The 10,119-nt window shown below is 54.7% G+C and overlaps 1 protein-coding gene across 2 annotated transcripts; it reads right to left on the reverse strand.

Annotated features, from left to right (window-relative positions):
* Nucleotides 1-1,713: 1,713 nt before the first annotated feature.
* RINL (Ras and Rab interactor like) lies at nucleotides 1,714-10,106 on the reverse strand. 2 transcript variants are annotated; one of them, XM_004481435.5, is made up of 12 exons: nucleotides 9,904-10,106; nucleotides 8,729-8,846; nucleotides 8,370-8,529; nucleotides 5,987-6,089; nucleotides 4,970-5,042; nucleotides 4,822-4,886; nucleotides 4,280-4,435; nucleotides 3,773-4,198; nucleotides 3,198-3,515; nucleotides 2,862-2,993; nucleotides 2,555-2,718; nucleotides 1,714-2,474 (listed from the first exon to the last, which is right to left on the reverse strand). In XM_004481435.5, the coding sequence occupies exons 2-12, from the start codon at nucleotides 8,776-8,778 to the stop codon at nucleotides 2,418-2,420; spliced, it is 1,704 nt and encodes a 567-aa protein (XP_004481492.2). In that variant the 5' UTR covers nucleotides 8,779-8,846; nucleotides 9,904-10,106; the 3' UTR covers nucleotides 1,714-2,417. The 2 variants fall into 2 exon arrangements, with proteins under 2 accessions (XP_004481492.2, XP_058136195.1); XM_058280212.2 differs by having other exon boundaries at nucleotides 8,729-9,491; nucleotides 9,524-10,106.
* Between the last annotated feature and the right edge of the window lie 13 nt (nucleotides 10,107-10,119).

The raw sequence follows: 10,119 nt of genomic DNA on the forward strand, positions 1-10,119 counted from the left end.
AAATGAGGCAGTGGAGGATGAGAGAACCCAGCAAATGTGAGGTGTTCCCTGCAGCACATATTGTATAATTGAGTTAAAATAAAATAATAGAAAATGAGGGAGAAGAGGGAGAGCAAAAACAGAGAAAGAAAAAATAAAAAATGAAAAAAAAAAAAGAAAGAAGAGAAGAAAGGAAAAAAGAAAAAGGGGGGGTGGGCAAAGGATGGGGAACAGGTAGGGGTAAGAAAAAAACAGATATACGCAAACCACAATTGCAACACTAACTACAACAAGAACAAAAAAAAACCTAAATAACTGAATAAAAAAAAAAGACTTTGGGGGATATGCTGGGAGAATAGACTAGGGGATAATGCAATATTAGCAATCAGGACATTAAAAAAAGTAAAAAATAAGATAAAATGAAAATAAAAACAAAACAAAATGAAACGGTAAAGAAAAAATGCAAACGTTGAAGGCTAGGGCATTCAAGGACCTCAGATGGACCTCAGGGCGTGATGGATTCAGGGGTGGAAAGTCTGAGATATTGAAGACTCAAGAGGTGTGAGTCTCTGGGGTGTGGGCCACCAGAGTTTAGGGGATTCAGACCTGGCAACCTCTGATCTGGTCAACAGGAAGCCTAGGAGCCCATAGTGTAACACAGCCCTCAGGGATCCCCGCAGCTGGGTGCCAGCCCTATGGGGGAAGTCAGATCCGCAAACTCTATATTATGTCTGAACCCTGCAATTCGCTTACTCACTAGGGTTTATTTTTGTGGATATTTTGTCAGTTCAGCTTTTGGACCGCTCCCACCCTATGATCCCACAAAATGGCCATGTGAAGGCGCCTCTACAGCGCAGCTGATTTAATGACGCAGCACCGGAGCCCGGCCCGTGGGTTGGGCTCCAGTTGGAAACGCAGAAAACAGATTCCACAACTGGAATTCCCAAGCTTCGCAAAGTATTGCCCAATTGGCTTCCAGACGTGTCCCCCTCCCTCGCCACACCCTGTAACAACCTCCCAATTACGTCCCTGTATTGCCAACAGTCTGATTCCGTTGCAGATCGGGAGCTGGGCCTGTGGGGGCGGGGTTCCAGGCGGAAGCGCTATTATTTGTGTCCGCAATCAAAAATTCCCCCGCTTCACAAAAAAACATCGTCTGTCTCCCCAAATCGATCCGCAAAGGCTTCCCGTCCCGTCAACCCCCCAACAGCCTGCCCAGGACTCGCGAATTCCCCAACACTGCAGAGCCACCAAAAAGCACGGCCGCGTTCTGCGGCTCCACCCGCCCCCAAGGAGGGAGCAACCCGTGTGCAGGTCTCACCTCCGGGCAATAGAACCCAAATTGTATCTTATAGACCAATCCTCTCCGTTACCTTCCCACCAAATCGATGTCCAGACACTTCCTGCCCTGCAAAAATCCCGAAAAAGCCTGGTCCCAGAGAACCTCCGGCGGCGCCCAGCTGCCTCTTCCCAGGAGAGACGGCAGGGCAAGCTCACTCAGCCACCATCTTGCCGGAAGTCCCCCTCTAGAAAAATTTAAATTACATTTTTCGTTCACAATATATTTCTATTGGACAGTGCTGTCCAAAGGGCAGGGAGACCAACATGGACAATTTACATAAACAAATATATTACATGGTATGTTAGGAGATGGTAAATCTATGGAAAAAAAAAATCTAGGTAAAGGAGGATTTCCTTTCTTATAGCTGCCATAACAAATTACCACAAATTCAGTGACTTCAAACAACACAATTTATTATCTTGCAGCTCTGGAGATCAGAAGTAGGAAATGGGTCTCAAGGGGCTAAAATCAAATGCCATAGTCCTCCCAGAGGCGCTGGGGGAGGTCCCGGGAGATTCCTTTCCTTGCCTTTTCCAGCTTTTGGAGACCGCCTGTATTCCTTGGCTCCTGGCCCCACCACTCCACCTCTGCGTCCATCCTCACATCACCCTCTCTGCCTCTGACCCTCATGCCTCCCTCTTTCAAGGACCTTTGGGATTACATTGGGTCCATCCAGACAATACAGACTTAATCTCCCATCTCAAGGTTCTTCACCTTCCCACGTCTGCAAAGTGCCTTTTACCCTGGAAGGTAACATTTATTTAAGGTTCCGGGGATGAGAACGTTGCCATTATTCTCCTACCATGGGGCAGGCCAAGCGAGAGGGGCTGCAGCTTTAGACTGGGTGGACAGGGAGGGCCTCACTGAGCAGGTGGGAGCTGCATGAAGAGCTGAAGGAGGGAAGGGAAGGAGCCCTGTGGAATTAGAAGGGCATTCCAGGAACCAGGAACAGCCAGTGCAAAGGGCGGGCAGTGGGCCGTTTCCTTTTCCTGGGACACCAGGACTGCCCCTAAACTCAAGGGTCAGAAGTCGGTGCTGTCCCAGGGGCCTCCCCCATCTTGCTTGAGGAGCAGAAGGACTCGAGGTCCCCCAACAGTCAGCTATCCGCAGGCACAGCCTGCACTGCCCACTGCTCCTCAAAGGGCAGGTCGGCCTGCGGGGAGAGGCAGAGCTGGGTCAGAAGGGCAGCAGGTCACTCCCTCCCCTCTGCCCGCGACCCCGGCCGGCGGTCACCTGGGCTTCGGCGGGGTCCTGTCGGTGCAGTGTCCGCCTGCGCTGCCACTGGCGCAGGGAGGCGCGGGCCTGGGAGCTGAGCTCCTGGGGCGCGCGGCCCGCCTCGGGCTCGTAGTGGGCAATGTGGTACAGCGCCCCAAACCACGTGGTCAGGTAGTACCCGGCTGGGGACCAGAAGGGGCAGTCAGCGGAGCCCGGAAGTCCCCCAGCAGTCGGCCCACCTTCCCTCCAGCTGCCGGCGGAGGCTCTTTGGGGCCCCCTGTTGGGTCCCGGTCTCCTGGCGGTGGGGTGCGCAGAGGAGGCTCACCCTCTCCCCGCAGCTCGTCGGGATCCAAGAGCTCCATAAGAAACTCCACGTCCAGCTGCGTTTCCTCAATGTCTGGACTCCAGATCAGTTCCTCCGTCAGCGCCGGCAGGAAAGCGTCGGCCCCCAGCGGCTCTGGGGAGGCGGGAGGGCAGGCCCGGGGGTGGGCGGCCGCGCAGCCGCCCCCCGTGCGTGCGACCCCCACGCCTGCGCCGACACCTCCCACTGGGGCACGCCGCCTTCTCCCCTCGTGCGCGCGGGCACCTCTTGGCCAAGCGGACGCCGCCCCAACCCTCGAGCCAGTCTAGGTCCGCGTAGACGCCGACCCCTCTTTACTACCTCGGTTGTCGCCTCCCGCCAGGCCCGCGTAGACGTCACGGCACATGGCCAGCAGCAGCGCCACCTTGCGGCGGGGGGCGCAAGCGGCGTGGAGGTGGGCGAGGCGCGCGTGGATGCGCTTCCGCAGGGCGGGGGCGGGGCCCTGCCCCTCAGGCCCCGCCCCCGGCGCGCCCGCGGGCCCCGCCTCCTCCCGCAGCGCTTTTTGCCGCTGCTGCAGCAGCCGCAGCTCCGGGGCGCGGAGGGTGCGGAGTCGCATCCACAGGGCGGGCTTCAGGGGCGCCAGCACAGCCCGGCACAGGGCTACCTCCACTGCGGCGCCTGCGGGGGCAGATGGGCGCGGGTGAGGGAGGGGCCTCCCTGCAGACCGCCACCGCACCCTAGCCTCTGGCCACCCAAAGGGAGAGAAGGGGCTGAGGACACGCGAGATCAAGATGCAGGCGGTGGAAGGAAGCGCGTGGGAGGGGAAGGGGGAGCAGAGCTCGGCCCACGGAGAGAGGCGAACTCATACAAGAGGCGGCAAACCTGGACCCCTGGGTGCTCGAGTGACCTAAGTCCCTCCCAGTCCCCTCCATTACCAAGATCCTCCTCCTTCTGGGGGACCCCAGGCCCTCTGCTCCCAAAGAGAGCCCGGACATCGGGGTCATTTGCCAAGTAGTCCTGAAGGTCGGTGAGCAGGTGCCGCACATCCTGCAGCAGCTCCGTGGCCGGGTCCCCAGGCCTGTGAGGGCCCCCGGAGTCTGAGGTGAGGCGCGCCCGGAGGCCCCGGAACTGCCGGGCCACGTAGCTTCTCCGGGCCCTGACCAGAGCCCGAACGTGAAGGGTGAGCGCATCGTCAGGTCCCTCGTCTTCATCTTGGTAGTCGTTGTCCTCCAGATCCTCCTCCTCTTCGTCCTCCTCTTCCTCCTCCACCAGGTTGGGTAGAGCTGGCTCAGGACAGGGCACTTCCGTGCTGAGCAGGCCTTGGACCCAGGAGACGCGGTGAGGGGCGCGGTTCCTAGGGGCTGCAGCGTGGGGAGAGGGTTTGGTCCCACAGGACGGCGACGGCAGCTCACGGTCCCTCCCGGCCCCAGGGCCGCGCTCACCTGGACACTGGCCCTGGCCAGTCTCCGTCTCTGGTGTCGTCTCTGGGAACGTCTGCTCCATCTCCTCCCCTCTGTGGGTCTCCAGGTAGAGCTGGTTCACCACGGAGAGGGCCCTCCCTGAGGCGTGGAGCTGGGCCCTGCCCATCTGTGGAGGACCTGGGGGCCACCAGAAGTGAAGGGGTGTCCCAGGTGTCCGAGGGACGAGCCCTGTCTCCTTCAGGACACCAGGAGACTTAGCTCCCAGCTTCATTACTGGAGGCCCTGAGGCTTGCCCCTGCCCCCTCCTCACTCAGGACCCTGGAGTCCAGCAGCCAGTCCCCAGCCCCTTCCTTTCTCAGACCCAGGGACCTCCTCCCCTAGGACCAGAAGCCTGCACCTCCATCCCCTCATCCCTCAGAGACCCCAAAGTCCAAGCCCCCAGCTCCCTCCACCCTCCAGCCCTATCCTCCCTCAAACCCACAAATTTGGTCCCCAGGTCCCATCCCCCTGGACCAAGGAGGCTGGAAAGTTGGCCTCTCCCTCCCCAGGAAAACGTGCCTTACCTGCGTGTTGGTCCTCAGGCCCCAGAGTGGGAGGAGGTAAGAGCAGCGTTCTGGGCAAGACATCTCTGAAGAGAGATGGGGGGAAGCACAGTGTAGATGGGGTGTCTTAGGGAAGCTTCCCACTTGGCCCCTCTGAGAGTGACCTTACCTGCTGGCTGCCAGGAAGGCCAGGAGATGGGGCAGGTCGCGCATGCAGAGGTTAGAGGATTCCAGAGAGACACCTGGGTGCGGGGTGGGGAGTGAGGAAGAAGAAAAGGTGAAGAGCCCCACCTCCTCTCCCCTGGGACCTTTCCACATTCCTGCGTTCCCCGGGGACCTTCCAAACAGGGAGGTTTCTGCCACTTGGAGTCCCCTTTTTTTCCTCTTTACTCTAGTATTTTCACCCCCAAATAGGATTCATTTGTCAGATGAATATTTATTCATTTCTGGGTCTAAACTGTCAAAAGGCAGACAAGTTCATTGCCTTCTTGTAGCTTACCTTAGGGTGGCAGGAGGCTGAAAATTAATATGTAAATAAAGATAAGTGCATATTGTCTTGAGTGTAATGAATGAAATGGAGCGATCAAAAGAGACAAGAAGAAGAGGAGGAGGAGGCGGAGGCGGAGGAGGAGGAAGAGGACAAATTTAAAAATAATATTAAAAAGTTTAAAAAAATTTTTTTTAAGTGGCCAGGGGCTCTCTTAGCTGTGGTGGTTAAGAAGGGTTACTTTTCAGCAGAAGCTTAAAGGATGGAAACAAAACCAACTGCTCAAGGATGAGCTTTCTGGAACACACGTAGCAAGTTCAAGGTGCATGATGCAAAGGGGTGGATGCAGGGGCTAGAGCACGCAGCCCCTTATTGACTATAGTGAAAAGTTTACATTTTTATCTAAGAAGGTTGCAAACCTTTTGCAGGGTTTGGGGCAAGGGTGTAACATCTGATTGATGTTTGAAAACACCACCCTGGCTGCTGTGCTCAGAATGGACTGAGGGAGAAAGAGAGGGAGCAGGGGAAGGAGGCTGCTGCAGGAATCTGGGCAAGAGGTGCTGGTAGCTCAGACGAGGGTGATGCAGGTGGAGAGGATTGGGAAGATTCAGAAGATATTTTGGGAAGTAAAGCTGACAATTCTTAGTGACAAACGAAGAAACTTAGTTTGGACTGGAAACTTGGGGGTAGGCTCCTCACCTTCGGGAAACTTCTGGATCTTGTAGGTGTTGACTTCCCCTGGTAAAGGTCCTGTCCTCAACACGAGGTCCTGGCTGGGGCCATGCCCTGTGATCAGGAAACTCTAGGTGGGGTGGGGTAGAGGCAAAGGTCAGCTTAAAGAGGATGTGTACAGGAGGCTGTTACTTCTGCCCGCCTCACATCCATTTCCTTTTTTTGGACTTCATCCCCAAAATTTCCTTTAGGAAAGCCCCCTCCCTACTCTCCATTCATGTAGGTGGAACTGACTCCCCAAGTCCCGGGGGTGGATCCATACACTGACCTAGTCAATGAAACTCTGATCACGGTGATTGGCTTAAGGACAGGCATGTGAACCCAGCTCAGCCAATGAATATCTTCCATGGGGATTTGCTGGAACTCCTTAGAAAGAGGCCTGTTTTCCGATTGGGATTGCTAAACTGGTGGGATGCAGCCCTGAGCTGGGGACATCCTCTTTGCCACCACAAGGAGAGCCTGCCTGAGGAGGAAGCTGGGGGAGACACTCAGTTACCTCATCCAAATCTATCCCCCTTTTCCTGGCAGGACCCTGGCTTTGTTTGCAGTGTTAATGCACCTAGCCAGGGAGCAGATGTGGCCCAAGCAGTTGTACACTGGCCTCCCACACAGGAGGTCCTGGGTTCAGTTCCCAGTGCCTCCTAAAGAAGATAAGTAGACATGAGTGGACACAAGTAACAAGACACAATGAGCAGACAACAAGCAGATACAATGAACAGGGAGCTGATGTGGTTCAAGCAGTTGGGTGCCTGCTTCCCACATGGGAGGTCCCAGGTTCAGTTCCTGTGCCTCCTAAAGAAGAAGAGGAGAGAACAAGCACAAACAGTGAGGAGAAACAACAGACAGACAGATGAGGGAGCGACCTGGGGGGAAAACTACTTAAAAAAAAAATGCACCTAACCAGAGGTGGTGGATAAGTCAGCAGTGGTTTATACCTCTAGTTGTCTATTATAACTCCCAGGTGAGCTTTTAAAAATCATTGCTGGGAGCAAATGGAGCTCAGTGGTTGAGTGCCTGCTTCCCATGTATGAGGTCCTGGGTTCAAGCTCCAGTATCTCCAAAAAATTAAAATAAAATACAGAGTAAATAAAATAAAATAATAAAATAAATAGTTGTAATTCTAAAAAAAAAAACCTGAGCCCCACCCTTATATTCTGATTCAGTTATGAAGGTTTTGCTTTTCCTGATAAAAGAAATATGCGCAGCTGTTGTCTCCTTTCTGCTCTTCTTCTGGCCAAGAAAGAACACATGGGCCAGGGACAGCCACTGTGCACGCATGAGGGAAGGCCCAGGGAACTGCAGAGAAATTGGCCTCGATGTCACTCCACTGCTGAACTAGAGGCCAGCAGCTGCTTTTCTGGTTATGTTGGAAATATAAATGCCTGCATGTTTGAGCTACTTGTTTGTTACTTGCAGCCTAAAGCTTTCCTGATACCAAATTCTTGCAGGTGAAAGCAAAGCCAAGAAATAGGACAAAGAGAAATGTCTAAGTCATTTGAAAATCAGGAGCCAGGCACTCTTGCAGCTAGTTTTACTTCTGGGGTTTTCAGTCATTTGAATTGATAAGTAGCTGTGGCAGTTTGAGATTATTTTATGAATCCCAAAAGGAGAAAGAATGTGTTTGTAATTTAATTGAATCTTCCGGGTGTGACAACTTTTTGATAATATTGGATTCAGTTGAGGGGCCCTTGATTAAATTTCCTGTTAAGATTAGGGCTTTGATTCAACCGTGTCAGTAAGGCATGACTCAGGTTGAGTCCCTGCTCCCTTGGTGGGCCAATACAAATGGACACTGACTCCAGAAGACACACAGAGGAGACAACTTTGTCATTTTGATCCTGCCATGGGACAGAAAGGAGAAGGCTCAAACAGCTAAAGTCCTGGGGAGAGATGAAGCATGCATCTGATAGTTTGCCACTGACCTTGGGAAGAGAGCTGAGACTGATCTATAAAGTCCAGAAAGAAACAAAGCCAGGAGAGAGAGGAAGCCCTGAGACAAGGCCTATGCCAGCCTGCAGCTGAGAGCGAGGACACGCAGAGGGCGAGGCTGACCCCTGGCAGAGATCAGCGACCATCTTGCTTCAACATGGGGCAATGACTTCGGTAAGAAAGCAACCTTGAGTTGGACTCTTCAGGGCCGTGTGACTGTAAGCTATTACCCCAAATAAATCCCCATTATAAAAGTCAACAGATTTCTGGTACTTTGCATCAGCACCCCTTTGGCTGACGAATACAGTAGCCATTTTGGTTTTTCTGGTTTGCACAGGATTTGTCTCTAGCAACCAACAGCCCTGACTGAGACAGGGTGTCCCAGGAACGGTCAGAGCAGGGGCCCACTGTGAGGACTCACCCCCGGTGGCCACCGTTCCAGAAGGACCTCTGCATCCTGGACCTCCAACTCTGGGATCTGCCACACACCCCAAGTTCTCTGTAGGCGGTGGAGTGGCTCTGAGGTCCTGAGGACCCCCAGGGGCGTCTCGCCTGCTCCATTCACCTGCGATGGGGCCAGCCTGGATGGGCAAGAGCCAGGAGGTCCGGGGTCAGAGGTGGGCAGTTGGACACTGAGGAGGGGTCAAAGGTACAGGAAGGGGCAGCCCAGGGGTGAAGGGTCAGGGACTGGGGTTCAAGGTCCTGGGGGTGGGACATTGGTGGAAGGTGTTTCTGGATCCCAGGGTAGGAGATGGAGACCCCAGCCCCAGAAACCCTCACCTCTCCCCACTGGTGGGGGCTGCAGCGGCCGTGTCCTCCGGCTGCGCCATCCTCAGGCTGTGGGAGGCCAGCCAGCCATGTCTGGTCTTGGGTGGGGAGGAGGATGGCTTCCTCGAGGCTGCTCCAGCCCAGGTATGAGCGCAAATGTTTACAGTCAATGCGGCAGAGACCCTGACCAATCCAAATGGAGCCAGAGGCCCCTTTCTATACCAGGTGTTAATTCTTTCGTTGTTGCTTAGTGGAGAGATCTGGCATCCCAGGAGGAAGGCCAGGGTGTCTTAGGGAGGGAGGTCCTCAAAACAACAGCTATTTACTGTGTTGTAGGGAAATATTTTGAGATTTTAGCCGTCCGACGGTACTAGCTGAATAACAACTCCTGCCAAGTCCCGGGGCCTGGAAAGGTGCTCAGCCCACCACAAGCACTCCGTGGGCATCCTCGCTGCCTCCCTTCCCAGACCATGGAGGGCTCCTTGAATCTTTTCCCCCCAGTATTTTGTTACAAAAATTTTCATACCTACAGAAAAGCTGAAAGAATTTGGCAGGGCACACCATCTGCCCACCACCTAGATCCAGACATTTACACTTTGTTTTTTTCTTTATCAAACATCCATCCCTCTGTCCATCTATTCATCCATCCAATCCCAACTCTTAACCAGGGAGAGTCCTAAAGTGGGTTATATCACTTTGCGGTGGGCATTTTTTAACGTTTTCCCTGTAGCAGTCCCAGGACCTGGAAATCTGGGTTCTAGAAGAGAGTATCCATCTACCCACCCACCCACCCACCCATCCATCCACCCACCCACCCACACACACATTCACTGACTACAGGCCCTGAATTAGGTGCTGGAGCCCTGGGTGAAGGTGATGGGTAGGCCAGGCCCCTCGCTCTCACTCTTGCTTGGGGTGGGGGTAGGAGGTGGAGAATAGTCAGTTAAACAGATCAGCTCATCGCCAGGGCCCGGGTACTAGGAAAGGATAGGGCAGTAGGCAGGTGCCCCAGGCGGGGGAGGGCCAAGAGGAGGAGGTGGGGGAGGGCCGGCAACTGCTCACAGGGCCCCCTGGGTCTGAGAGGAGATGGGTGGTGCTGAGCAGGTGTGGAGGGGGCAGCTGCCCCATGCTACGGGGAAGTAGTGGGGGGTGAGAGGCAGATGTGTGGGTCCCTGGGGTGCCCCTACCTGTTCTCGGAGAAGCCTGAGTATCAGGAAGTGAAAGTGCTCTTTGCAGAGAGAGGAAGCTGAGCCGGTGGGGGGAAGGGGCGGGGCTGGGGGTATCTGAAATCAACCTTCCTCCCACACTCCCGGGGCTCAGGGCCTAGGTGACGGGCAGAGAGGAAGGGACCCTGCCTGGCTGGGTGCCCAGGGAGAAGAGCTGTGAGGACCCCCAGACCCTGG

Source organism: Dasypus novemcinctus, chromosome 18 (genome assembly GCF_030445035.2).
Source record: "Dasypus novemcinctus isolate mDasNov1 chromosome 18, mDasNov1.1.hap2, whole genome shotgun sequence".
Taxonomy (NCBI): domain Eukaryota; kingdom Metazoa; phylum Chordata; class Mammalia; order Cingulata; family Dasypodidae; genus Dasypus; species Dasypus novemcinctus.